Source organism: Haemaphysalis longicornis, unplaced genomic scaffold (genome assembly GCF_048455015.1).
Source record: "Haemaphysalis longicornis isolate Haplotype H1 unplaced genomic scaffold, Haemaphysalis longicornis Haplotype H1 scaffold_1, whole genome shotgun sequence".
NCBI classification, from domain to species: Eukaryota; Metazoa; Arthropoda; class Arachnida; order Ixodida; family Ixodidae; genus Haemaphysalis; species Haemaphysalis longicornis.
Window position 1 is genome coordinate 361,842,756 of NW_027526203.1, and position 26,314 is coordinate 361,869,069.

At 44.0% G+C, this 26,314-nt stretch overlaps 1 protein-coding gene across 1 annotated transcript in view; it reads right to left on the reverse strand.

The window, feature by feature from the left end:
* Vps35 (Vacuolar protein sorting 35) overlaps positions 1-26,314 on the reverse strand; it is a 49,199-nt gene that overhangs the window by 19,392 nt on the left and 3,493 nt on the right. The window contains exons 4-11 of the mRNA XM_077686168.1: positions 18,184-18,369; positions 16,476-16,532; positions 16,195-16,411; positions 12,545-12,738; positions 8,750-8,846; positions 1,994-2,142; positions 1,098-1,305; positions 22-177 (exon numbers count right to left, since the gene is read on the reverse strand). Of these exons, the coding sequence (XP_077542294.1) occupies positions 22-177; positions 1,098-1,305; positions 1,994-2,142; positions 8,750-8,846; positions 12,545-12,738; positions 16,195-16,411; positions 16,476-16,532; positions 18,184-18,369 (1,264 nt within the window). The remainder of the gene's footprint in view (positions 1-21; positions 178-1,097; positions 1,306-1,993; positions 2,143-8,749; positions 8,847-12,544; positions 12,739-16,194; positions 16,412-16,475; positions 16,533-18,183; positions 18,370-26,314) is intronic.

Below are 26,314 nucleotides of genomic sequence, written 5' to 3' on the forward strand. Positions count from 1 at the left end.
AGCCAAGTGGGCAGCACTAACCAGGTACTGTTGGTCAGCTGAGTCGGCCACCATGAGGTTTGCAAACCGGCCTACCAGCACCTGCTCTTCCAAAAAGTCCTCTGGGTCTTCCTCTTCGTCTGGCTGGTCGGGCTGGTCCTGAACCAGCGGGCTGATCAAGTTCAGCACCTGGTCGGCCTGAAAAGGGCAAGCGTGGCGGTCAAGGGGCCCTCCTTGGAGCCCATCACATGAAAGGCCCTCACCAGCCCACATAGTACTGTCGCACCAGTAAAATTTTTTGCTATGGCTGGCACAGTGCTCCATCGATTGGAGTGGTTGCAATGGCAGGAAACAGTTAAAAGAAGTGCATGTCCTAGTGCTCAAAAATGCACTGGACAGCCAAAAAGAGCCACAAGGGTTGTGGCACGCGGGGCCACCTATGAGAACAGTACTGGCAATGCCTTCCTGGCTTAGGCCTCATGGTGGCTGAACGTATCGTCATCACGGTATAAATAATGCAAAAAAAAAAAGGAATAATAAAAGGGTTGTCCCCCCCTCCTCCCCTAATTTGGAATCTGCTACACTACTGGTGTCATATTGTAAACAATCCCATTATTTTTGCATTTTCCTCAGCAATACAGCTAACACAATGCTACAAGAATTGTGTGGGTTTTCGAAGGAAAGGAATGCACCTTTTGGGAAAAGAAAGTGCTGTTTCATCTCGCTCCTTATATCGAACAGTGACGCACATGCAGACACAAATCCACCTTAGAGAAAATGGTAGCTGGTCCCAAGTGGTTTATGGTTCAATTCCCAGCTGAGCCCAGCTGGTCTTAGCTGGTCCCAGCTGGTTCTAGCTGGGAATTTAACCATAAACCAGCTGGGACCAAAGAGCACATCACTAATCAAATCAGACATTACTAAGCATAATAACCTTTACCCTTGGTTTCTACTCCAATCAACCTCATTTCCTGAATTACTCATCTCAAGGGAGGCCTGCTGGCTTCTGAAAAATGCAGTCAAGCATCCAATGAGCTTGAGTGTCCCAGAGTTTTCGACACAGCTCAAGGTCGTTTCTGGCTCTTTAAGAATTGCACAATCAAAAGAAACATGGGTACCTGTTCCGGTGTTGGGATGAGAGTGTCGTTCTCCAGGGCACTGTTGACGAGGAAAGAGGCCATCACCTTGCGACCCCGGTAGTCACAAAGCTGCAGCAGGCTGCCAAAGTGGCTCAGTTGTAAAATTGTCAGCAAGTCACTGTACGACTGAACGGGAATCTTCAGGAGCCGTACCAGCTCCTTGCCAACAGGTTTAGACAGTTCCACCCTAGGAAAAACAACATAGAACCCAATATTATCTTTCTTTCTTTCTTTGCATAGGGCACAGGAAACATGCGGTATTATCAGAAAATATTTAGTACCCTACTGAAAAGTGAATTTAAGCCACTCTTGTGACTGAACTCTAGCCCATCAAATGTCACTCTTGCTTGCGATTCTATTTTAAATACACCTAATACCATGCTGTTTCCTGTACTTACTACGCAGAAAGACAGCTACGAATTACGATAACAATTGTGTTGAACAACACAGACACTGGAATTTTTACAATAAAAATGTCCCCAGATCAAGTGTGGATAATAAACACAAAAGAAGCAAATACGTATTACTGCAGTTTTTCATATCATAAAAATTCTACTTTTTATAATATAATGGAAAGGTAGGGCATCACAAAATAGGCATGCTATGTATGTGGCACATCACACTGTGCAAACCTACAAGCAAACTTGTATCATGTTGCCCCACTAATGCAACTTCAGCCGATATGTGTACTACGTTTGCTGGTGTTAATTTTCCCCATATAACATTTCTCCTCGGTGAATACACTCAGATATAACGAAAAATTTAAGGAGTTAAAGCGCATGCTGCAGCATGACATCCCTCACCATCTGAGGCAGCATCATGCAAAAAGAGCTCTAAGGTTTGAACACAGCTGGTGCATAGTTTAAACATAGTACCTGGATATGCCCAACTTGGTGAAGATCTCTTCAGTTGTCTGAAGCACTTTGTCAACATAGTCCACCCTTTCCCGGTAGCATTTCAGAGCTAGGTGGATTAAAGAAACTTGCAAAGAAACAATGTCTTCTGTTGGCATGTCCTGCCTCATCTTGAAAAGAAGAAAGGGGTAATAAGAAAACTCTAGTGCAGAAAAAAAAAGAGGTAAACACATCTACACTGTACCTTTTTTACAGCAGATGGGAAATTTGCAAACGGTCTTCAAACAGGGTATAGTGATAGCATGCGTAACTTAATGGCACAAGGGCAACTAAGGCCACACAGCGCTTAAAACAGGTTATCTGTGGTCTTTGCAAGCCCATGTTACATGACTAATATATTCATGGAAAGGGCATGATGTGTGTAGAAGTGGTAGTACATGGGTGTAATATCACACAACTATGCTATTGCGTGACCAGTGCCAGAAACTTTAAAAACATGCCCCTTGCCCTGGCAAGGGCAGTCGGGCATTTGCCGCATGCAGGGGAACCGTGAGTACCGCCCCTAGTCCTGAGGGAATCTCAGGACTAGGGGCGGTACTCATAAGAGTAAGCAATCCATTGTCCTCAAGGTACAAAGGAAGTCATCTGGTTGAGAACATGGGGCCATCTGCTAAAAACGAAGGGTGAAATAGTGTAAAGTTTCAATAGTCATTGTTTCAATGGTCTAGTGCAGATGCATGCTTACTCGTACTACTTAAAAAGTGTATAAAGCTATCTAAAAGATTGCTGTTAACACATTGCAATATGACAAAAAAGCAGAACTACTGTGGGTAATAACGAGTTGCACATTTTAGATGAACACAATACTATGTCCTCTTGAATTCTCAAAGCTATAATCCAAAATTATGAATAAATATATAACATAATATTCACAAAAAATCACTCTGAACACTCAAACATCCCCAAGCCCAATTTATAGTACAGTCAAACCCCGCGATAACGAAAACCCGCGAGTCCGAAATTCCCGCGGCAATGAAATATTTTCGGATCCCTGGCGAACGTCTATAGAAGCCCATGTATTTCATATCTTGCAACAAGAAATGTTTTTGAAAAGCGATCCCGCATTAATGAAATTTGTTGCAAGTCTGGTCAGCATCTTATCTACCCATTTGAAGCTAACAGTGTCCAAAAAATTCTCAAATGCACTTTTTTCGGTCCATAAACTTTTGCCACAGCGTGCTTGCATGCTTGTTTACATAAAAAACCGTGCAACAGTCGGTCGTGGGGGTAGCCTCACAGCGACACCACTAGGGGGCGACACGTGGTGACTCACGACGCGGCTTTGCCTTGAGCTATGCTAGCCGGCTACCGTTGAGCAGCACGCGCGCATTTGTTGTGTGTGCGGCAATCGGCACGTTTGGTCTCAATCAAAAGCGGAAGTTTTTATCGCTACAAGATAAGGGAGCCATCATTGCTCCAGTCAGTGGCCCAAGTGGCGGAAGGGAGGATAGCGCCAACGAGTCTGGAACTGCCTGCAGCTCGCTCTGCCATTTTGAAAAGCAAGGATGCTACTCTTCAAAGGGGCCATGCAGACAAAACACAAGTTTGGTTCCTTCGAAAGATTACTCGTTAGAATCATACTGACACCACTTTTAACGTAAACTTCGCTCAAATAAGCTATGTAATTAGAAAAAAATGGAACGGTCATGTGACCCACTAGCTCATTTTCTGCAACAGAACCTATGATGTCATATGCCCAGCTGTGCGATTGGCTGAGGCCGGCAAAAGCAAACGCAAATTAGGCAGGGCTTATAAGCTTGCTGAACGAGCTATTTGCGCTTAAATTTAGGGCACGTCCTTTATAGAAGAATGAATTGTGGTGTGAACAATTAAAGTTACGAACGGGCAGTTAGTGCAGTTAGTCAACATGAGCAGTTAGTGCGGCACTTCGCCGGCTGACCCTGCCTAACACAGCTGTCGGACGCGTTGGACTCGTCCGCCACAACACTGACCAACTGACATAAGCGGCACGGTCACTCACATGACCATGTTTGTTGAATCATAGCTTACATTCTAGGAAATGATCAGTATGAGCTCTAATAAAAATACGGCAGGTATAGAAGCCCGGCCAGAAGCAAAGTGTGAACACTGGCACTTCAGTGGTACTGCAGCGCCATCTATGAAAGTGGACGATAAACAAAACAACCAAACAGCCGTCTCTGAGGTGGTAGTAGCCCTGGTCAGCAGGCTATCTTTAGTTTTAAGGCCCTGCTCTGGATACGTCTTTTTGAACGTCACAAAAACACACCATTTAGGAGGAGAATTAAAATTTTGGCTTACAATGTTTAATTTCTCAGTGCATAAAGCATCGTTTGCTGCCAGAAAACAACCCAGGGGACTATAAAACGCCAAATCTTTCGAATAACATGTACTTGTATTTTGTCTGCATGGCCCCTTTAAAGGGACACTGAAGTGAACTTGTCAAGCTCCCGTTTTTGCTTGCACTGCGTAGACTGGCTCAAATTAGCACACTTTTCATCGTTTATCCGGTTGACAAATTGGTAATTATTTTATAAAGCGCGAAAGAAGAAAAACTACCATGCGCGGTTGGCGGCGGCCGCACCAACTAAGGCTGTGACGTTGGGAGGAGGGGCGCCGTGATTGGACGATGCCCAAGGTTAGCAATCACACAAGTTTCGGTTTCGGTTCTGTAAAACATAACCAATGGCGTAGCTGGATGGGCATTCTCAATATCTCAGTAATCATCGTACCGCGCTTCTGCCATGTTGTCGGCTGTAAAATGCACAAGATAAGCCTCCCAGGACGGCTTGTAGTCGTAGCATTCACTAGCCGAGACCTACGCAGTGCATGAACGCCCTCCGCGTACCCGCAGACGCCCAGATGTCATACGCTTTTCCCCCATATTTGGAGCTTGCCTCCCTCATGCCTATATCGTAAAAAGCGTGTTCGCACCAGGCCAAGGGTCTGTTCATTCTGGCCTGTGCCCACTGCCTGCAAGCAGTCGGTGCTTATGGCAACAGCACGCCAACGAGAACTCGCTAGCGCGCCAGTGCCAGCCTGCGCGCGTTTTGTCAACTAGTTCGTGTAGCCATGAACGTTGCGGCCCAAAAAAAGGTGAACTCAATATAGAAAACATCGGCGGAAAACAAAAAAGTTAAGTTACAAAAAAAAAACGCACGTACCCGCGGGGATTCGAACTCGTGACTTGCAAAACATTTGCGGTGGCAAAACTAGCGCCCCAGACCACTGAGCCACGGAGCGGGACGCGGAGGCTTTGCTAATATAGGGTATATATTGTACAACCGGTTTACACTTTTATTTAGTTTTGGCATTTCAAGCAGCTTAGGTGACTATTTGTTGTACTGCGATCGTGCAGTAAGCGTCGCCCAAGTTTCCACAGTAGCTCACGTCTAGCAATTGCATTTCGTAGACGGAAAAGCGTTCGCAGATGCGTAGTCGTGCTGCTGACCGCTGTGCTTGTTTGCCCAGCGCAAAAAAGTGCTTCCCGCGCCCTAGTTTTACGCTGTACGGTAAAAATATCAGTTGATTTTACTTCCTTAGTACCTATATTGACTTCGCTGACTCTTCTCCCGCCTTCAAGAGGCCTTATATTTTCCTACTGGCGTACCAGTCAGCGAAGCCATAGAGTTTCTTACATTTGTATGAAACTCTATGAGCGAAGCGTCGCATGTGCGCTTGTGCAGCGCTTGTGTGAAGCGACCTTGACTTGGAGCTAGATACAGTGTACAAACAAACCAAGTAAAGAAAGGCACCTTCTTCCATTCACAAACGTGTCCTGGCTTCGTTTCAACTAAGCAAACGAATTGCGACCAAGCAATTTTTTTTTAACCTCCTTGATTGCGACGACCCGCCGGCGGCCGGTGGACGAAACGCTGGGCCGACTGACTCTGTCGGCCGGGGAGCCGTGCAGTAGCGCAGCCGTGGCGCAGCCAATTGCCAGCTCATCCCCTCCTGACGTCACACGATAACGCCACAGAAAATGGGCGAGCGTAAAGAGAGGAGGACAGCATTTTCGAATTAGTTTTTCTACTAAATAAAATCGCGTAAACGCGCCTAGAGTGGTCGAAACATGGCCTGGGGACTCCGGACTACAATTTGCGCTAGTAATCCCGCAATGTTTACATATCACTTCAGTGTCCCTTTAATGTTTTGTTTTGCGCATGTGCGCCTTTATTGGTGCACATGCGCAAAACAAAACAGTGATGGCTGTGGCCGTTCCGGACGTCAACAAAGCAGTGCTCAGTGTAGTTATGCGAGCAGTATTGGGGCAATGAGGTGCCGCTGTCTAGCAAAGTTCAACAACAAAACAAGCTGGACATAGCTTGCACGCTAGGGTTGTGCGAATATTCAAAACTTTCAAATATCGAAATGATTAATATCATATTCGATTCGACCTTCGAATCAAATAGGTCTAACCGTCGCGGTGGCTCAGTGGCTAAGGCATTGTGCTGCTGAGCACGTGAGCACGAGGACGCGGATTCGATTACCGGTCGCGGCGGCCTCTTTTCTGATGGAGGCGAAAAGCAAAAATGCCCGTGTGTACGAGATTTCTGCACACGTTAAAGATCCCCAGGTGGTCAAAATTAATCCAGAGCCCTCCACTACGGCGCGCCTCATCGTCTGCGTTGTGTCGGCGCATTAAACCTTACAAACAAAACACAACATCGAATAGGTCTATTTGAAAACTTTGCATATCTTCCAAGTATTTCAAAGTCCGCGTAAACACATAAAAACAATCAAACCACGAATCTGACGCGATGCCTAATGGCAGAAAAAAAAGGCCATCTTTATTTGTGAAATAACCTCCGCCACCTTCCGTCTATTTCACGGCAACGGCCGTGGCAAAGGCCACAAAATACTGGCAACAGGCCCGCCCTCGAGACTCACTCACTGGTTCCGACACACACGGATTGTGGATTCGTTGATTTCAAACCGCTAAAAACTTAAGAGATTTTTCCAAAATTGCTCCGTTTGAAGCGGGCATAGTTACTGCACGTGATGTGTAGCCAAAAAGAAGAAACGCGAATGCCGAGCCAATGTCACCACTGCAGGCCAATGAAGTCACTAGCACAACAAGCACACACAGGAGGTACATACAGTACTGAAGCACCAGAGGAATGCCCGAACAATGTACCGTACCTTAACTGCCCTAACCATTAGAGAATTTCAGAGAACTCTGACCATGCCACCCTACCATGGCCCTAACATCCATAACAAAGAAAGACTAGGTTTGGATAGTTTGGATTGTTGTTTTCACTTGTTGCTTAGGAACCTATGGAAACTTGGATGCGCGTGTACATGTAAAAGCCAGTGAAGTTAGGTCTTCATTCAAGTTAGTCACGTTTTTCAACGCCTTGGTCGGTTTGCAACGACGAAAATTCCAATGAAAAAATAGCTCGCGTAATTGAGTGAATACACTAATGTAGAAGCTCTCAGGACCATATAAAAGAAGCTGATAGCTTAGTGGAAGTGGATATTCGGTCAGGGAACCATGCACATGCTGTCGGAGCCCTTTGTTTTGTTCTGCGCTTGCAAACGTGCTTGGTGCATGTGCCTGTTGCGGCAAGTGCTCAACTTTGGGAAAAATAACGCTTTGGCAGTGCTGTTTGCGCAATTGTGCACACGGCTGGACTAGCGCGACCATGGACAAGTGCCACCTGGGAGTTCCTCAAGTGCGGAGCGAGTGACGCGACATGCCGCATGTGCAAGATGCGCCTTAAAACACCTACCTTAAAACATCTACCACCATCCTCGTCAGTCACCAAAAGCGCCACTTTGATCTATTCATCAAAAACTGGCTTTGGGAAGATGGAGGAGGGAGTGGAGGAGTATTTCCATGTGCGTATGCAGTCTCATATGGACAATCCTTTACTCTGGTGGAAAAGTGTTGGTACAGCTAAGTACCCCTCGCTGTCCAGGGTAGCTCGGCTTTACCCTTCGGTGCCAGCTACCCTAAGTGTCCACTGGGAAGCTATTTTTCACCACAGGGAATGTTGTCACAGCAAGAAGAAAGCACCTTCTCAAGAAGAGAGCATGTGGAACAGTTGGTGTTGCTGCACAGAAACATGCGCTAGGAAGACAGGCTGCACGTGTGCTTAAGTGGTTTCCCGACTTCCATTTCAACTTTCATCTCAATAAATTTCAAAATGAAACGCCTGATGTATACTTCTGATTGTCCCACCTTTGTAGGCAAAATGTGGTCGATAAAAGAGCTAGCAAAGAAATTGTACGAAGATAATGTAGTTCATTCGATAAATTTTTTTCTCTTCTACTCGGAGTCCCAGGTATTCGCTTTGATTTGAAACTATTCGCTTCGCTTCGAAATTATTTTAATGAGGTGACTATTTGGTTTGTATTCACTTTGAAGCTTTTAATGCTCGGACATACTCAGTGCTGAGAACCAGGGGGACAAACAAGCAGACAGAGAAAGCGAACCCGCGGGATGTATTGGATGCGATTGACAAGATTCAGACATTCTTAGGCCCGCACGACTAGCAATGAAGCACTTCTTGTAGCATGAGAGCTGAGCTGTGCAGTTGCTGCCAGGTAAGGCTCGCAAAGTAATATAACCGACTTTTGGAGATGAATTTTCGGCCTGCAGGCGATTTTCTTGCTGTTTATGTTTCATTCTCGCGGCAACGAACTTCTCGCAAAAGCGAATTTTTCGGCTTTCCCCTGGTGGATTCGTTATTGCAGGGTTCGACTGTACTAGTACTTAAATCCCCAATTACTAACCTGGATCACTTGGGCTATCTGGTCAGAGAAGATGTCAAACAACTTGATGTCACTTGGAATGCCTGTCCCATCTTCTTTCATTGCATAGGCTGCTAACCTGTGGGACAACAAAAAACAGTCCTAACCTTAAACGCTAGGATCCACTGTGTAAAACAGTGATGGCAGATACCACCAACACATTCAACCAGCATGTGAAAAGCCAATCTAAGGCGCATGGAGTCTTGAATGGTGAATCATTGCAAGGTGTTTTTGTTGTATACTACAGGGAAAAAAAAAAAAAAAAAAAGGCTAGCCACATTGTACTTAACTGTGCAAATCATAGAATACGGCTCTACCCACAATTACCCAAAAAAAATGAGGACAATATTGGCCTCCAAATTAAAGCGCTAACCACATGGAGCGATTTTGCAAATGATTTGGGGAGTGACGCGACTAGCGACGAACTACTTTTCGCCGCGAACCAAATTGGTCCATCGCTTTGCTCAGTTCTGGGTTGCCAGAAAAAAAATCGCTCACCTCCCGGAAGCGGCCTCAGTGACCAGCCAATAGGAGAGCCACAAGAGGCACAACTTCCGGCTCATGGAGAAAACGGGGGGAAGGGGCAAGCGGAGGCACAGTGCGTCCTAGAAAAGTTTGACCCTCTGCTTACGGAAATACGTACATTTCCCATTGTTGTGACAAACGCACACGTAAAAAACCTTGCGGCCGTGTGTACTTTGATAATCGTATTGGGTGCTGTGCGGTGCAATATTGGGATTGCGCTTCGCCGTCGTCGCGTGATTGCTCTCATGTTGCTGCCTCAGTGAGCGTTTGGACAAGCAATTGCAGATCCCAGTCGCATCGCTCGTCGAGTCGCTCGTAAAAATCGCTCCCTATGGTTACCGCTTAACACTTTCGGTCACATTACAACTGGCGTTGATACTTTTTTGTATTTTAACTGAACACAACCTATAAACATCTGCTGGTGACGAAATCATATAATCAGTTTAAATACAAAGTTTTTGGATAGCTTTGCCCCAAGTAGGGGGTGGTATACCTTGACAAATTCCCTTCAACACTTCTTACACATTCAAATGTCCTGATTTAGAGACACCAGGACTTCTGATTGCACAAAAACACTCCTTCTGAATGTTAACCATCGTGCATGTCAAAGTACTGTTTCCAGCACACACGAGAAACATCCACGCTTTTTTACAGCGCAACAACAACACCAAAAAAATCTCTGCACTTAGTCCGCATGCTTTGTTGTCAAGCAGCAACTAGTTTCTGCCACCACTGAGATTGGCAACAAACTGAACGTAGTTTAACGGGCATCACTAAACCTAGCCATGGCTATCAGACACAAAGTATAATAACCCTGCTTTTCTTAAAACACTAGTCTTTTCATAATTTCGCACAGGATGAAGGCCAGAGTTGCCAGTGCTAATGCTGAATGCAGTCTATAAGAATCACTATAAACAAATCGCTGGAAAACATCAACCCCAAATATGTATCAATAAACATCCGCCAATCTTTTCTTTTCTTTTTTGAGCATAAACACTGGAAAATAGAAGTGGCTGTTATTAGAGGGGAACCATTTTTCCTTCAAGTTTTCAGCTTTTTTTCACTACATTAGGCACGAACCCCAAACACTCATAAATTCCACTCTAGGACAGATAGAACAATTACATTGGTGTTACTTCAATGCTTGACTTGTGAACAATGTTTAAATGCATCTCTGCAACTATTTTTTTAAGTTTTTGCAATACTTTTAAACGAAAACTTGCATAAATGTAGAAAAAGATCTTGTTGGCAAGACCAAAGCTCATACTTAACCCTTTCAGGGTCAATCACGTACAAGTGCGTCCCCAGCAAACACCTTCAAAGAGGTCAATGACATACATGTATGTCATCGCTGGTATGCTTAAAAAGCGCGCCTTTTTCAATTATATTTCTTGCTTGGCATGTGCTGCCACACTGCGGAAATACGTGAATTTTTTTTCTTGCGCTGATGGCTCTTCTTTTCTCTTTTTACACTTTACTACAGTGGTGCGACCGCTGTCGCGCATAGAGCCACGCGCGAGGCGACTGGTTTCCGTTTCGTCCTCCGGGCATTTCCCGCTTCTTGCAATCGCTAAACTGATGCACTTCCTACGCTTCTCCCGCTTCTTGCGCCCGCAAAACTTTCTTAGAATTTTTTCGTATGTTACTCATGAATAAACCACGCGTATGTAACAACACAAACGATTTGTTTGTCACTTTATTACTACTACTATGTGCGTTTTATTGGCGCAAGGGCGTCTGAGGCCAAAGAGCGCCAAGACAATGTTTGTTCACGTTTATTGCTAAAATACCATGGCGATGACGGTGATGTACTTGATAAAAAATAGTGTATAGATGGGTGTAAAGGGCCCTTACTCTAAAAGGGGAGGATGATTAAGATGAGAGGTAACAATGATGATGTTTAAGTGTGACAGTGCTGGGGGCATCATAACATGACCCTAGCTCCAGCGATGGCAGTGACGTCCCTGAAACCTGTTATGAAAACGCTCCGAACCACCCTCACTGTCATCGGGTGGCCCTGATGTCACACATGGTATGAGATGAGTGCTAAAAATCCAATGTCAGCGAGGTAGGCTAAAAGGCGTTCACTTTTGATCGGGGGTTGATCGGATAAAAACAAAGATGGGTGTAAGGGTATCGTGTAGGTGTATAGTTCGGGGAAGTGTCGTTTCCTTGCTTCATGGTATGCCAAACATTCAGTCAATACGTGGAGAACTGTAAGTCGTCGTCCGCACTTCTCACAAGCAGGTGGTGCTGTTCCGTTTAAAAGGTATGAGTACCCGCCGCGGTGGCTCAGTGGCTAAGGCGTTGCGCTGCTGAGCACAAGGTCGCGGGTTCGATTCCCGGCCGCGGCGGCCACTTTTCTGATGGAGGCGAAAAGCAAAAACGCCCGTGTGTACGAGATTTCGGCGCACGATAAAGATCCCCAGGTGGTCAAAATTAATCCGGAGCCCTCCACTACGGCGCGCCTCATCGCCTGCGTTGCGTCGGCGCGTTAAACCCCACAATCAATCAATCAAAAAGGTATGAGTGAGTAGCATGTGTGTGACCTATCCTTAATCTACATATTGATATTTCTGTGAACCTGTTCCGTTTGTCTGTGTTGTATTTCCCTATTTGTGGTTTTATAATGTGTAGTTTGTTTTCGATTTGTGTGTCCCACTGTAACTGCCAGCGCCTCCGAATCCTACTCCGAACTGATTGCTTCATGTCTAGGTAGGGAACATGTGGAATATCTACAACACTGCGGAGAGCCGCCACAGCGGCATTCTGGTCAGCAATTTCATTGCCCGAAATGCCGCTGTGCCCAGGTACCCAGCAAACTATTACAGTGAGTTTGTTTGTCACTTTATGATCACCCTGAAAAAGATTACAATTTTTTCTCGAAATGAATTTGTCCGAAGAATTTATGTCAGCAATAAAAAAAATCGACCCCGGGGGGTCGCATTTGGCAAAAAAATTTGACCCTCAAAGGACCAAGATCCGCTTGGCAAACCACACATATACAGTAATTTTCACCATCATAACTGCTAATGCCTCTGAGAATCAGTCGCCCCTGAAAAGCATTAGCTCAGTGCCCAATGCCTACAATGGGTCAGCTTTTGAGTGGCAAGCTGGAAAGCACTCCCACCACCTGCTAATGATAGGGTGCTGGTAGTAGTGATCTCCCACCCTGATTACTAAATCTGAGGGGTGGGTAACAGTGAAGGGAGACACAAGCACGCTCCAAGTCAAAAGAGAAAAACCCGTCACCTGTCAATAAGGGAGATGATTATGTTTTTGACGTTCACTTGCTGTTTGAGCTCGGCACAGGCCTTGAGAAAACAGCTGAGCGTTTGTAAGTGGAATTCGTCAGGAAAGACTTGGATGATGCACTCCATGAGGTATTCCTGGGCTATTGCGTCCCGGCAGCTGACCACCTGCTCCAGTATACCTGGCAAGACCACCTGGCCACAAGGAGAAGAAGCCCATATGAAGAAAGAACACACTCTGCCAAGCAATTTCCACCACACTGTGCAGCATCTTGGTAGACAAAAATGGTCCACCTATCGCCATAGATCAATGGACTCAACAGAAAGCAACACTCTGACATGAAGCAGAATAGCTAACACCAGACTGGCCAGCTCAGGAAAGGAACCTGATGTCTGAAGAAAAGATACTTGTAGGGATCCTAAAACATAACACAGTAACAGGAAAGGAACCTGATGTCTGAAGAAAAAATACTTGTAGGGATCCTAAAACATAACACAGTAACATTGCATCCCCCATTGCACCAGTCTGTCCCAGAGCGGCATTGAAGAATTTTGCTGCACATGTCACAGGTAATAGAGCTGCAAAGGAAGCCTCCTTACATGGTGAAAGCATGGAGATAGTTTCACAAAAAGACAGCAACGCCCCTAGCTTTCAGCTGTGCGTATTGCTGTTATGTACAATGAGATAGACAAGATGGAACTGGATACGTAAAAACAGACCCCCATAACCGCGCACACAAAATGCATTTGTCATAAGTTTGCCTTGGCTTTCTTTGTTGTTCCTCTGTGGCTTTTTTCCAAAATATAACCAAAAGAAACAGTTGCCATTCATGATGTATTTCTGGGTACTAGATGTGTAAGTTAATCCATGCATGATGAATTCTCAACCTACTGCCAAAAATTCTGGGTGTTGCAAAACAACAAAGGAAAGCAGCAGCAATGTTATAATAAGGAAACATTATATATACAAATATACGAAATGATGTCCCCAATAATAATTTACACTGATTATGCTACAACTTTCTGCCTGATGATTGTTCGTGCTTACGTCATCAAAGCCTCTCTTCAGTATAGACTTCATTAGAAACAATCGCACCCAGTTGGTTTCTTTGTAATACAAATGCTATTCACTTCAATTTTGTCACAAGCTTCACCTTACCCCTTGCTTGTACTAGAATTTATGTTCACAATCATATTTATGTTCACAATCATAGTACCATCAATAAATCTCTAAAATTCAAAGCAGAAAAAAAATAAAACCCTATATTTTTCACTAAGTTAGCAAAGCTCCAAAAGCAAACTTTTGGTTACAAATTTTTTTTTTTTAAATAACGACCTCCAAAATACCAAGAGTTGCAAGTGCTGTAATGGTGTTCAGGTGTAGCACACTGGGCGTAAGATGCAGCTTCAGCAAAGCTTAAATCATAATTTAGAAATTACATTCACTTTAGTCTATGTGCTCATTCCAAAAATAAACATCTCAAAATTTGCTTGCGCGAACCGAGCATGACAATGAGACTCAAGGCTGCGGATGCCGTCAGCTTTGTGTGATGCAAGGATGAGCATGGGGTATGGTCAGACAGGAGCAAACCCTCTGCTTATATTGCAACGATCATGCATGTAAGTTCCTTTAGCTCAGGGTATCAGGAGGTTCTTTGCTCATGTGCAATTCTTACATCAGTTATATTTAGGGGTGAAACAGGGTACATTGGTTTGGGAGCAGTCCAGGGAGCAGGATAAATTGCCTTTTGTAGCAGGCTTGGAGCAGCCAAGAAGGTGTTTTGGAGCAGGTTTGGAGCAGCCAGAAAGGCCCTTTGACAGGAGACTGGCACAGGCTGCTGTGCCAGCCCCGCCAATTAAGTTTAATCTATTTATCTGCTATATTCAGTGTTCTATCGTGCACTAGAAGCTACTTTGAAGCACAAACACAGTTCTTGTACTATATCTGGAAATTTACAATATGCGGAGTTATGTACCTTCAGCCCCTGCAAGTGCGCCACGTTATCGCCGCGTTATCGCCGCGTTATCATTGCTCAACGGTGATTTGAACGGTATAGCCGAAGGGAATCAGGTAACCGGCCTCGCTTCATGTCCGATAGACGGTAGTGTTAGCAACTAACGGCGACATTCCGTAAAAGAAAACGCTTGCTTGAATTTTTTCTATCGAACAGCGGTGTCGATGCGTGCAAGGCAGAACATCGCTTTGACTTCGCCCGTCACGGGGCTGTGAGAGCAAACGAACATATGCCGTCAACTACGTAACGAGAACGTGTTAGAAGGCATAATAATTTCTGAACCATCCTCCACTGAAGCACATGCGAAAATAAGTAATTACCATACAACAAAAGCAAACCAAATTACAAGTGAGGCCAAAGCGTCCAAGACGCTGTTTGTTCAGACATACAGCAACGCTCGTAAAATGGTCGACTAAATTGAAGTTCACCTCAAATAAACTACAACCTTTTATGCAAATAATATTCTGTTTTCTATCTGCTTGCGAACATTTTGCCCACTTTTGGGCATTTTCCATTCATTGTGGCACAGTGGCCGGCACCGGCAAACAAAACCGTGCAAATGCGACACAAATAAAACCAAATTGAAGGCAGAGAAGGCACATAGCACCTGCGGCCTTGCAGCTATGCAAGAGCCAACTTTTATAGCCCCTGATAGCCGTGATAAAACCGAAAACATAACCTCATAAACAGAAAACACAACGTTTCAGCCAACGTTTTCGAGCTCGGGGCATCATGGCGGTTGAATCTCGCAGCTCAAGTTGGCCTCTGCGGCGCATGACGGTGCTGATAAAAGAGTTTGGAGAAATAGGGGCAGTTCAGCGCAAGATGGCGCAGGTAAACAGGTTTGGCACTCAATGGTGCAAATGGCACAGCTGTTCCACCCCTGCATATTCCATCAAGGCCCCTCACAGCAGAATCAGATATCCTAACGATAAGAATCAATATGCAGCATCTCTCTTATGCAGAAAGACTGAAACGCATCGATTTTTGATATAGTAGTAAGCCCCAAAGATTTCCCATGCATTAGTACAGATGCACCTGCATAGAATTTTTGCAACACCTTTAGGCAACATCTTTTTATCAGATATCAACCATGCTCTCCACGACAGTCAGTTATATCTGCAGCAGTGGAACCAAAGAAGCGTGTTAGTGGAGGTTGTTGGTACACACTTTATGTTCAAAAACAGCGCTTGGACGGGACAAGGAAGCATGACAAGAATGGGCACTGACTAATAACGAGGCATGGCAGAATATATACCTTTGAAGAAAAAAAAAATACTGAAAAGCAAAAAAGGCACAAAATGCACTCATATCTACACAGAGGGAACGTGCGCAAAGATGGCATTTATTGATCAAGGTATTTATGCTCTTTTTGTAGCAGGTATAGATGCCACGCTGGCAGAAGAATCCTTTCGCTTGTGGATTCCTACAGGTTTCTACTGGCTGTGTGCAAGTAGTATTGTGAAAATTCTTCTACCCTTCAGTGCTAGCTAGGCACTGTCCTCCATACTGCTCACAAATACGCTGCTCACAATCAATGAAAGGGCGGAAAAAGAGTAGAGACTGCATCTGAGCTCATTTAGTATCCCTCCATGAAGCCACACAAGCCAGAGCAGCCTGGGGAGAAGCAGCACACCTTCTTGTAGCGCTCCATGTCAACGGCATCCAGCTGGGACAGGCGCACCAAGTTGGTGCCCACCAGCAGACGCAGCTCCTGGCGCTCCTTTTCCCTGCGGTCGCGGTCCCGAGAGTGGCCCTGGTGCTGCATGCGCACCCACAGCTTGTTCATCTCACCAAAGTTGAGGAGGACAAAGTCCACAGAGTCCTTCACTGTTCCGCTCACTTCACTTTCTCTGAAAGAGGGCAATTTTTCTTCTTGAAGCGACTTCTATACAGAAAGCCTCTATTCCAGCTTACCTTGAATACATGAGCAGTTCAACTTTTCCTCCATCAGCATTTAGGTTTGCATCATTCCTGGAAACAGTAAACAGGTGCTTTGAGGACAGGTTGCCGTAAACCTCGCTAAAAGCAGTCCCATCTAGTTTATACCTCCAAGACCGCAGAAATTTGGGTTCACATATGACTTATGCCGATACAACTTGCAGATGCAAAGATATTTTCTCAAATTAAATCAATAACAGCAAAAATCCAAACCACCTACAATTTCTCTATAAGCCAGTTCATTTATACTTACATTAAATAAAAAGGAACAAGTCCCTGTGCTAGACAGTTCCAAAGCAGCAAAAGCTATAGCACAACAAATAAAGTCTGCAGCAGCTTACAGCAACCAAAAAGACTACATACAATCTCAATTCATTACCCACCACGGTGGTTCGGTGGCTAAGGCGTGCTGCTGAGCCCAAGGATGTAAGATCAAGTACCAACCACGGCCGCCGCTTTTCTGATAAAGACGAAAAGCGAAAACACCCGTGTGCTCGAGATTTCGGCACATTGTTAAAGATTCCCAGGTGGTCAAAATTAACCTCGAGCCCTCCATTACAGTGCACCTCATCGTCTGTGTAGCGTCGGCATTGAACCTCGTAATCAATCAATCAACAATCGCAATTCATTCGCAAGACTGCTGTGAGGGGAGATTGCCCTCACTTTCCCTGATTATTAGACAACAGCAGCAGAAGCAACTGAAAATTACAGAATACTGTTTTACAAGCGCTGTCACCATCTGCTGTGTTGCAAGTGTTGCCGCCACATTGGTAAGGCAGACGGTGCAAATTATATGGCCCTTTTGAAAGCTCGCGAAGAACTGTAGCACGTGGTTTTCTTCTCTGCTTCACTCACAGTTGACTACCCCCCCACAGCAATCTTTGCTATCAATAAACACTCGTACAAAGATGCTTGTGTTTTGAAAAGTTCTGCTAATTGCATCTGTAGAATCATGAAGATAAACATGGTAGTGGCTGGTAAACGGATGCACACACTTTTTCACTAGAAAAAGCTGAAACAACTGCTGAAAACACGGAAATCTCAATTCCTAATGGTAACGAAGGAAAAAAAAATGCAAATGAAAGGGGTAACTAGCTACATGCTCTTTTGATCTCTAGCTGTTTTCAGCTTGCCAATAACTTTTGCTGACTAATTACAATGACAGCAGTTTATAACCCAAAAAACAATGCTGAAGGGACTCGCCTCATTTATGCATGCTAAGAATAGCACCAGCAAGCACTGGCAATTCAGTGCATGTTATGATACGCCTGCAAGCTCCTCAAACAAAAGAAATAACTTACTGACATACAGCAAGTTAATTTCAAAGTTTCTGTAACACACGACTGTGTAGAGAGTAAGCAGAGAATGTTACTTATACCTGTTCTGTCACAGCCTGTGCTCATTTCCCGTTTCTAAGCATTACCACTCTTAAAGTAACCAAACAAACATTTCACATTCCCTAGATAACAGCATTCTCTGAACACAAATGTGAATTCACATGCCCTTCGATGTTTTTACACAGTAGACTTACACTTGTAGTGATGGCTCCACTAGGCAATGGCATTCAGTGATAAAACAAAAGTTGTAGTGCAAAAAAAAAAAGAGGCAATACACAAGATCAGAGATATAAGCGATGGCAGGGAAACACCAAGGAAAGACTGCCGGGAAAAAAACAGCTGCTTACAGTGTGAGGTCTTCTTCACTGTCCGGAAGGATATTGCGTGTGCACTGCAGCAGGTAGTTGCGAAGAAACAGCCCTCGCAGCGGGTGCTGAACTCCACGGCACATTTCCACCAGGTCCTTGAGGATGTCTTTTTTGGACTGTTCGTTTGACTTCATATAAACTAATCCAACAGTGATGAGAAGGTACCTGGCAACAGAGAGCACACAATGCAGAACAATGCCGACCTGTGAGCAAGGTGCAACCCATCAAGATCGAATTTCCAAAAACAAACGCCACAAAAGTCGACACACATATCTCAAAGGCGACAGTTAGAAAGTCCCCGCTCCGCAAAACGCGCCGAGCATAACAAAACTGACAACACACCTAAACAGCTGGAAAACACATGAAAAAGGCTAAATCAAAACTCCCACTGGGGCTCATTGACTCGCAAAACTTAAAACTATAAACCCTATAAGCCCTTATCACATGGAAGACGAACGCTTACTTGCACAGAACATGCAGGTCACAAGCACACCTCGTCTAAGACATTTGGGCCTGCTGAAACTATCCGGAGAACACATGTACCCCGTTCATCGCTCGGCGCTTCTGGGCAACCCCACCAGATGGTGCAAGAAGCTAGCAAAACTAGCTCCCCTAGGGGAGCAGAGCTGCGCGTCCATCTGCCATTTTGAGTTCTAAAGTCATGCGGGAAGGCCACCCGTCATGCATGGAGGAGCTGCTGCCGGGCTGCCACGCTAAGGGCATCGGCAGTGGGGCAGCTAGGCTGTGGAGTCCGTTGGTTGCTTATAAGCTGAGCGGCCGCTGCTCACTTGAGCATAACTGACGGAAAACAGGGCTTTGTGCACAGCACTGTAAGCAAGCTTTCCTGTCGTAAGGTGGAAGCCGCGGCATGTGGAAATCAGATGCGCAACTCCGGCGCTACACAGTATACAGGAACTCTAGCAAAACTAGGGAGCCTGCATCACGTGAAAACCATATTCTCTGAACAGAGACTTTGTCAGTGTGCTGGCTGCACCATGCTTTAAACGGGCCAAAATGTTGTAGGGAAAGCATGCCGTTTCTAAAACAAGTCAAAACATATTTACTGCATTTGTCTTCATCTTAGAATACGGCAATGGATAACCGCCTCAGCTGCAGTTCAAATTCAGAATTACAATTGGCATTTGAAGCACTGAAGCAACACCTGGGATCACTTCACATGCAACGAAATCTCATGAACGTGGGTTTTTTGTTTTTGTAATGGGGGACCGCAAGGAAGCCATGCCTGGCTAGAGGTTCAATAAAAATGCACAAAAATTTCTGAAGCTGCATGATAATTCTTGAAGACCCCAAAGGGCTCTGCTATTTGTTCTCCACTCTCACACAATTCATTGGTGTGCTGTTTTCCTAATTTAGGTGCTTTCTGCTCCAAGCCGAGAATTTATCTAAATGAAGACCAGCTTCCGTGGTTATGTGAAAATCGCAATTACTAAATAAACTGGGCACTTTGGATCAAATTTTTATTCATGGCTACATTTTATAAACTTGCCAAAACAAGTTCCCTCCCCTCCAAATAAAGCCTGTATTTTTTATTGCAAGTTCTTCCCAATTTTTTCAATTTTTACAGTTAGCATATCAGTAGGCTCGAAAACTGTACAAGTATGTGAAGTTTAATAAAAACTTCCCCGTAAGCAGCAGCTGCCAGTGACGCTTACAACGATGTTAATGTACAGGTGAAGTCCAAATTATGCGGAGACCAAGATCATGGATTTAGACAAATTTATCTATGATGTATGCTGCTAGCTGCTTTTGAGTGTTTGGACGAGTTCTGAACTGAAAACTGCCCTAACACACACAGCTTTGACAACAATCATGTAGCAGAAATATTTTTCACTTTACAAACCCGTGCCTCCATTTACTTTTGACTGTACCTGTACAGTGAACAGATGCACCAGGGTTTTTTCATCTAACACATGACTGCAGTGACACCCTACAGTTCGCACAAAATGTTTATCCTCCTGTTTCCATGCTAAAAACTAGATTTCGCACTTACTAAATTGAATGTAGCAACATTAAGTAACAAAAAATTTAACACACATTAAGTCATATGTCACATGTATGCTAGCATTTCTAGTTACTAATCATGCTCTGCCAAACCTGTATTCGAATTCAAAATCGATGCAATGGTTGTGAAAATTTATTTCCTCTGTGTGAAATTAATGGTCTTGCATGCATGAAACAGACCAGACTTGCAAAACAGTTGCCTGCCTTTTTAAGAACGGTTGCACATTGACGCTGTGGTCCTTGTTTTTATCACAGGCTAGACAGTGAGCCTAGGCATCACAGGATAGACAGTACAAGGTCAACATCAGGTTGACTGGTGAATCCATCAAAGTAATAACTTCCATATAACTTCTTAATGTGAAAGCATTTGATAGCCCATTGAGCAGGAAGGCTAGTATTTGGAGTCTTTAGCAACAGAACAGCTCCTAAAATGCATGCGACACAGACAGAATAAAAGCAAAGGATTTGGGTTGGGATAGGATTCGAACCCGAAGGTCCAGAATGCGAGTCAAGCACACATCCCACCACACCAGTTTGACTCCATGACAGTAGCTTACTAAGTCTGGATCTAGTGCGCAATTTTGGACTTCAACAAAGAAAATATGGACAACTGGTACATGCAGCTCAACGTATGAGTTAAGACTTTTCTTGGCACGCTGATAAACTAAACAATAGGACAGCCACACGAAGCCGCACATAGGCCCACTCGGGTGAACTGGTCAGTGACGACTGTTGTAGTCAGAAGAAAATGGCATTTTCTCCAATATGGTTACAATCTCAACATAACCCACCCACAATTTTCACATACCCACTCAAGGGGATATGCCGGCGATGATGACAACTGCCATCAGAAGCTCATGCCCATTCACCAATTCCCCCTTTAGCATCGACGTCAACATAAATGGACATTCTCACATACCTAAACCCCCCATTTGCCCCGAGGCATAGCTTATTAGGTGTATTAGCAAAGGTGTATTAGCCAACACCCAACGGAAACACAAAGCACAAAGGACTACACACTGCTGGGTAATGCCTGGCCATGCAAAACGCCAGCGATGTGTTCCACAGCACACACTCTGCATTCTGCTCTCAAGAGTCACCAGCGAGCCAGGCCGCTCTTGTGCGGCAGTACATGTGGTGCCAATATACAGGTTAAACCCCTACCTGCCAGACGAAGATATCATGGCCACAAAAGAAGAAATCAGAGTGGATCTCTCAATAGACACCAAATACACTGCACACAAGGATAAATGCACCTGAATTCTAAGCAATACAGCCCAAATATTACGATCTACAGCCAACAAGCCACCATAGGCGGTCAACTACTGTAGGGGGGGGGGCGAGGATTTCCCCCCCTACTGGCAATGCTGACCCCCCTATACCCCCTACTCCCCGAAGTTCCATTGCCAGTGCCATTACCAGTTGAGGTTTCTTTTGAGTTACCTCTACTTTTTCACTTAAAATTCTATTATGGCTGAAAGCTTCCTGCATCATTGTTGGCATAGACGTGCACGGCTTACTTTCATACTTTCCATTTATTCCTTCAAATCCTAACCATAGAAGACCAAGCACCCTTGAAGCACCAGCGGCGGTTGCATCATCCGTATTTTTCTTTTATTTCTTAACTTTTAATCGTGAACGCCACGTACTTACACACAAAATACATTTGAATAGACATACAATAATAAATTATAATTTTTTAAAGAGAAAGACAGGGCCTACCAACCACCATTTTTTAATTTCAGGGATAGCCTATGCTCTGGGAATGATTATGTTGCTGTATGTTCACTTTCCTTCAAATTGCTTTGTGAGCTTTTTTGAGCATGAACAAGGCTGCACTGTTCAGTGACCCCTTTGGCAGAGTTTTTTTATCAGCAGCTTGTCAAATTCACACGAGTGTTCTGTGTCTCAGTATTGCTACTCTTTCCAATAGGTAATCCTCACGACTCATGGAAAAGGAAGCTCTTCTAATAATTTACATTTATTAAGGATGAAAACACCACTTGCACACAGAGGTCATAAATATATATAATTCCTTCAGTACTGAAAACGAGGCCAAGCCGCATTGACTCAAAATCAGAGTCACATTTAGATCGTGGTGTTTAACGCGGTGAATTCTACACCCACACTTCAGGCGCGCCGTAGCTTAGGCCTCCGGAATAATTTTGACCGCGTGGGGATCGTTAACGTGCGCTGAAATCTCGACATCGATACATATAAAGTAGAACCTCATTGATAAGTTCAAATAATAATAATAAAAAAAAAACGCGAGGGTACTATGCGTGAAGAAACGTACTACGGGGCATTTTTAGTGTTCACCGTTGAGAGCATCGTAATAAGGAAATCGTATGATTTAGGAATGTATCAATGAGGTTCTGATTGATTGATTGAGGGGTTTAACGCGCCGACGCAACGCAGGCGATGAGGCGCGCCGTAGTGGAGGGCTCCGGATTAATTTTGACCACCTGGGGATCTTTATCGTGCGCCGAAATCTCGCACACACGGGCGTTTTTGCTTTTCGCCTCCATCAGAAAAGCGGCCGCCGCGGCCGGGAATCGAACCCGCGACCTCGTGCTCAGCAGCGCAACGCCTTAGCCACTGAGCCACCGCGGCGGGTCATCAATGAGGTTCTACTGTGTGTGTGTGTGTGCGTGTGTGCGTGTGTGTACATGATGATGATAATTATGGGTAGACTTCATCATCATCATTTTACCGTCATCATGGGCTTCAAGTGAAGCAACATATCCTAACTTTAGCCAGAGTTTAAAAATGCGTCAACGCACTCTAAGATGACGCAACCAAATGCATGTTGCTCACTTTTGTATGTAGTTTCTCACGTGATTTTTGCATTTTGCCTAATAAAATAATTATTCAATTTTGGTTACCCAACTTTTGAACTAACGAAGCTAGGCGAAAAATCCCAATTAGAAAGTTGCAGAGCACTATCCAAAACATCCGAATAAACAGTTTCTGTCTTTCTATCCATTATGTATTAGTGTTTTTCAGTGTATTGAAGATGCACGCGAAATACTACAAAAAACAAAACCAAGTGACGTGGGGGCTCGCGCGTCTTGATAACAGTGCTTCCAAACATTGCGCTCACAAACTACCATAGGCGAGTCGCCGCTTAAAAGGCGACAGGGCAGCAACATAGGCGTTGGCTGTGCCATTTGCGCCAGCGATGTGCTTCTCTCGCGACAGATTGCTAATAGCGATAAGCAGATGCAGCGGCTGTCGCTTGTCCTCCCTAAATCAACCGGTTCGTCATCTCCCCTGACACTTTTTAAGCGGCAGCGTGCCTATGGAAGTTTGTGCGCGCAACTTTTAGGAGCACTGTTATCACGACGCGCGAGCTGGCCCGTCACGTGGTATTTTTTTGTATTTCGCGGGCACCTTGAATACGCTGGAAAACACTAATACCTAATGGATATAATGACAGAAAGTGTTTATTCTTAGGTTTTGAATACCGCTCTGCAACTTTATAATTGGGATTTCTGCCTAGCTTCGTTGGTTCAAAGTTGGCTAATTAAAATGGACTAATTACATAATTAAGCAACATACAAAAAATACCGTGAGAAACTACATAGAAAAGTTAGCAACATGCATTTGTTTGCGTCATCTTAGAGTGCATCGAAATATTTTTAAACTCTGGCTAAAGTTGGGTGAAACACCCTGTACATACACACACACAAATATATATATATATATATATATATATATATATATATATATATATATATATATATATATATATATATATATATATATATATATATATATATATTCGATGAGTTTTGCAACGGGCCAGAAGAAACGGTCAGGTAAAAGATAAGAACAACTTTGCGGTTAACTTGTTTATTATAAATTAGTCCGACAGTTTCGGAAGTGGAACTTCCTTCCTCAGGGACAATCCCACATGTGGGATTGTCCCTGACCGACAATCGGAAGTGGAACTTCCTTCCTCAGGGACAATCCCACATGTGGGATTGTCTCTGAGGAAGGAAGTTCCACTTCCGAAACTGTCGGACTAATTTATAATAAACAAGTTAACCGCAAAGTTGTTCTTATCTTTTACCTGACTATATATATATATATATATATATATATATATATATATATATATTGTAGAACAGAGACGCCAAACAGCACTGGCAATAAGGACTGCAACTTTGATATATATATATATATATATATATATATATACATATAGACGTACGGGACGAGGGATTCCGTAAGGACACATATCAAGGTTGCAGTCCTTATTGCCAGTGCTGTTTGGCGTTTTTAACAGTGTTTTATAGTGCCGAATGAGATATGATTGCCTTTTTTTATGCAGGAATAAATAATCGAAAATTCAAGTCGAGAAAAAATACGCCGTTTTTTCCGGAAGCGGGAATCGAACCCACAACCTCCGCATAACGATGCGGAGGTTGTGGGTTCGATTCCCGCTTCCGGAAAAAACGGCGTATTTTTTCTCGACTTGAATTTTCGATTATTTATTCCTGCATAAAAAAAGGCAATCATATCTCATTCGGCACTATAAAACACTGTTAAAAACGCCAAACAGCACTGGCAATAAGGACTGCAACCTTGATATATATATACATATATATATTCTCCAATTACCTCGGTCCTGTGCCAATTGTGACCAATTTATCCCCGCAAAGTTGTTCTTATCTTTTACCTGACTATATATATATATATATATATATATATATATTCTCCAATTACCTCGGTCCTGTGCCAATTGTGACCAATTTATCCCCGCAAACTTCTTGATCTCATCTGCCCATCTAACTTTCTGCCGCCCCCTGCAATGCTTGCCTTCTCTAGGGATCCACTCTGTTACCCTTAATGACCAGCGGTTATCTTGCCTTCGCATTACATGCCCTGCCCACGTCCATTTCTTCTTCTTAATTTCTACTAATATGTCTTCAACACCAGTTTGCTCCCTGACCCACTCCACTCTCTTCTTGTCCCTTAATGTTGCACCTATCATTTTCCGCTCCATTGCCCGCTGAGTCATTCTCAATTTAAGTTGAACCCTCTTAGTGAGCCTCCAAGTTTCTGCCCCGTAGGCGAGTACCGGTAAGATGCAGCTGTCATACACTTTCTTCTTCAGCGACAATGGTAGGCTGCTATTCATTATCTGAGAATGTCTGCCATATGCACCCCACCCCATTCTGATCCTTCTAATTACCTCTGCCTCATGGTTGGGATCTGGGGTAACAACTTGGCCTAAGTAGATATATTCGCTTACCACTTCCACTGCCTCGCCACCTATCTCAAACTGCTGTGCTGTCCCGAGGTTATTGATCATTACTTTAGTTTTCCGCATATTAATTTTCAGGCCCACGGTTCTACTCTGTTCGCCCAGTGCGGAAAGCATGCTTTGCAATTCGTCCCCCGAGTTACTTAGCAAGGCAACGTCATCAACGGCAACGTCAACGTTATATATATATATATATATATATATATATATATATATATATATATATATATATATACACACACACACTCGAACCTTGTTAATTCGAAATTCTGGTTTATTTGAACTGCGGCTGCGGTCCTGGCAATGTTATGTGTATTTAAATAGCTTTTGTTAATTCGAACTCCATTTAATTTGAACAAATTTTCGGGCCCCTCAAGTTCGAATTGAGGTTTGACTGCCTCTCTCTCTCTCTCTCTGCGTTGGAGGGAGGTTATAAATTGTTAGTGCATATTTATACAATGTGAATATGTATGTTGCTCCGTAATTAACTAACCCAGTTAATACCCCTGTCACACGGCAAATCTAATGTCACTCAAAGTGAATGACATTAGCTTAATGACATTCGGTTCGGCCGTGCGGGTCTACACGGCAAAACAAATGTCATTTGGTTGTGATAACAGTGACGATTAGCGAGCTCGCAAAACCGCAAAATTATGTTTTAAGCATCTAGAATGTTTTCACACAATGTTTTTTTTTTAAACATAACAAATGATTATTTTTTAAAGAACAAAAATGAGAAAATAACCGGTGTAGGTGACATCAGTAGGCATCACAAGCCGAGACAAGCCCGCAAAAAATCCGTATTAGGGTAGCGTG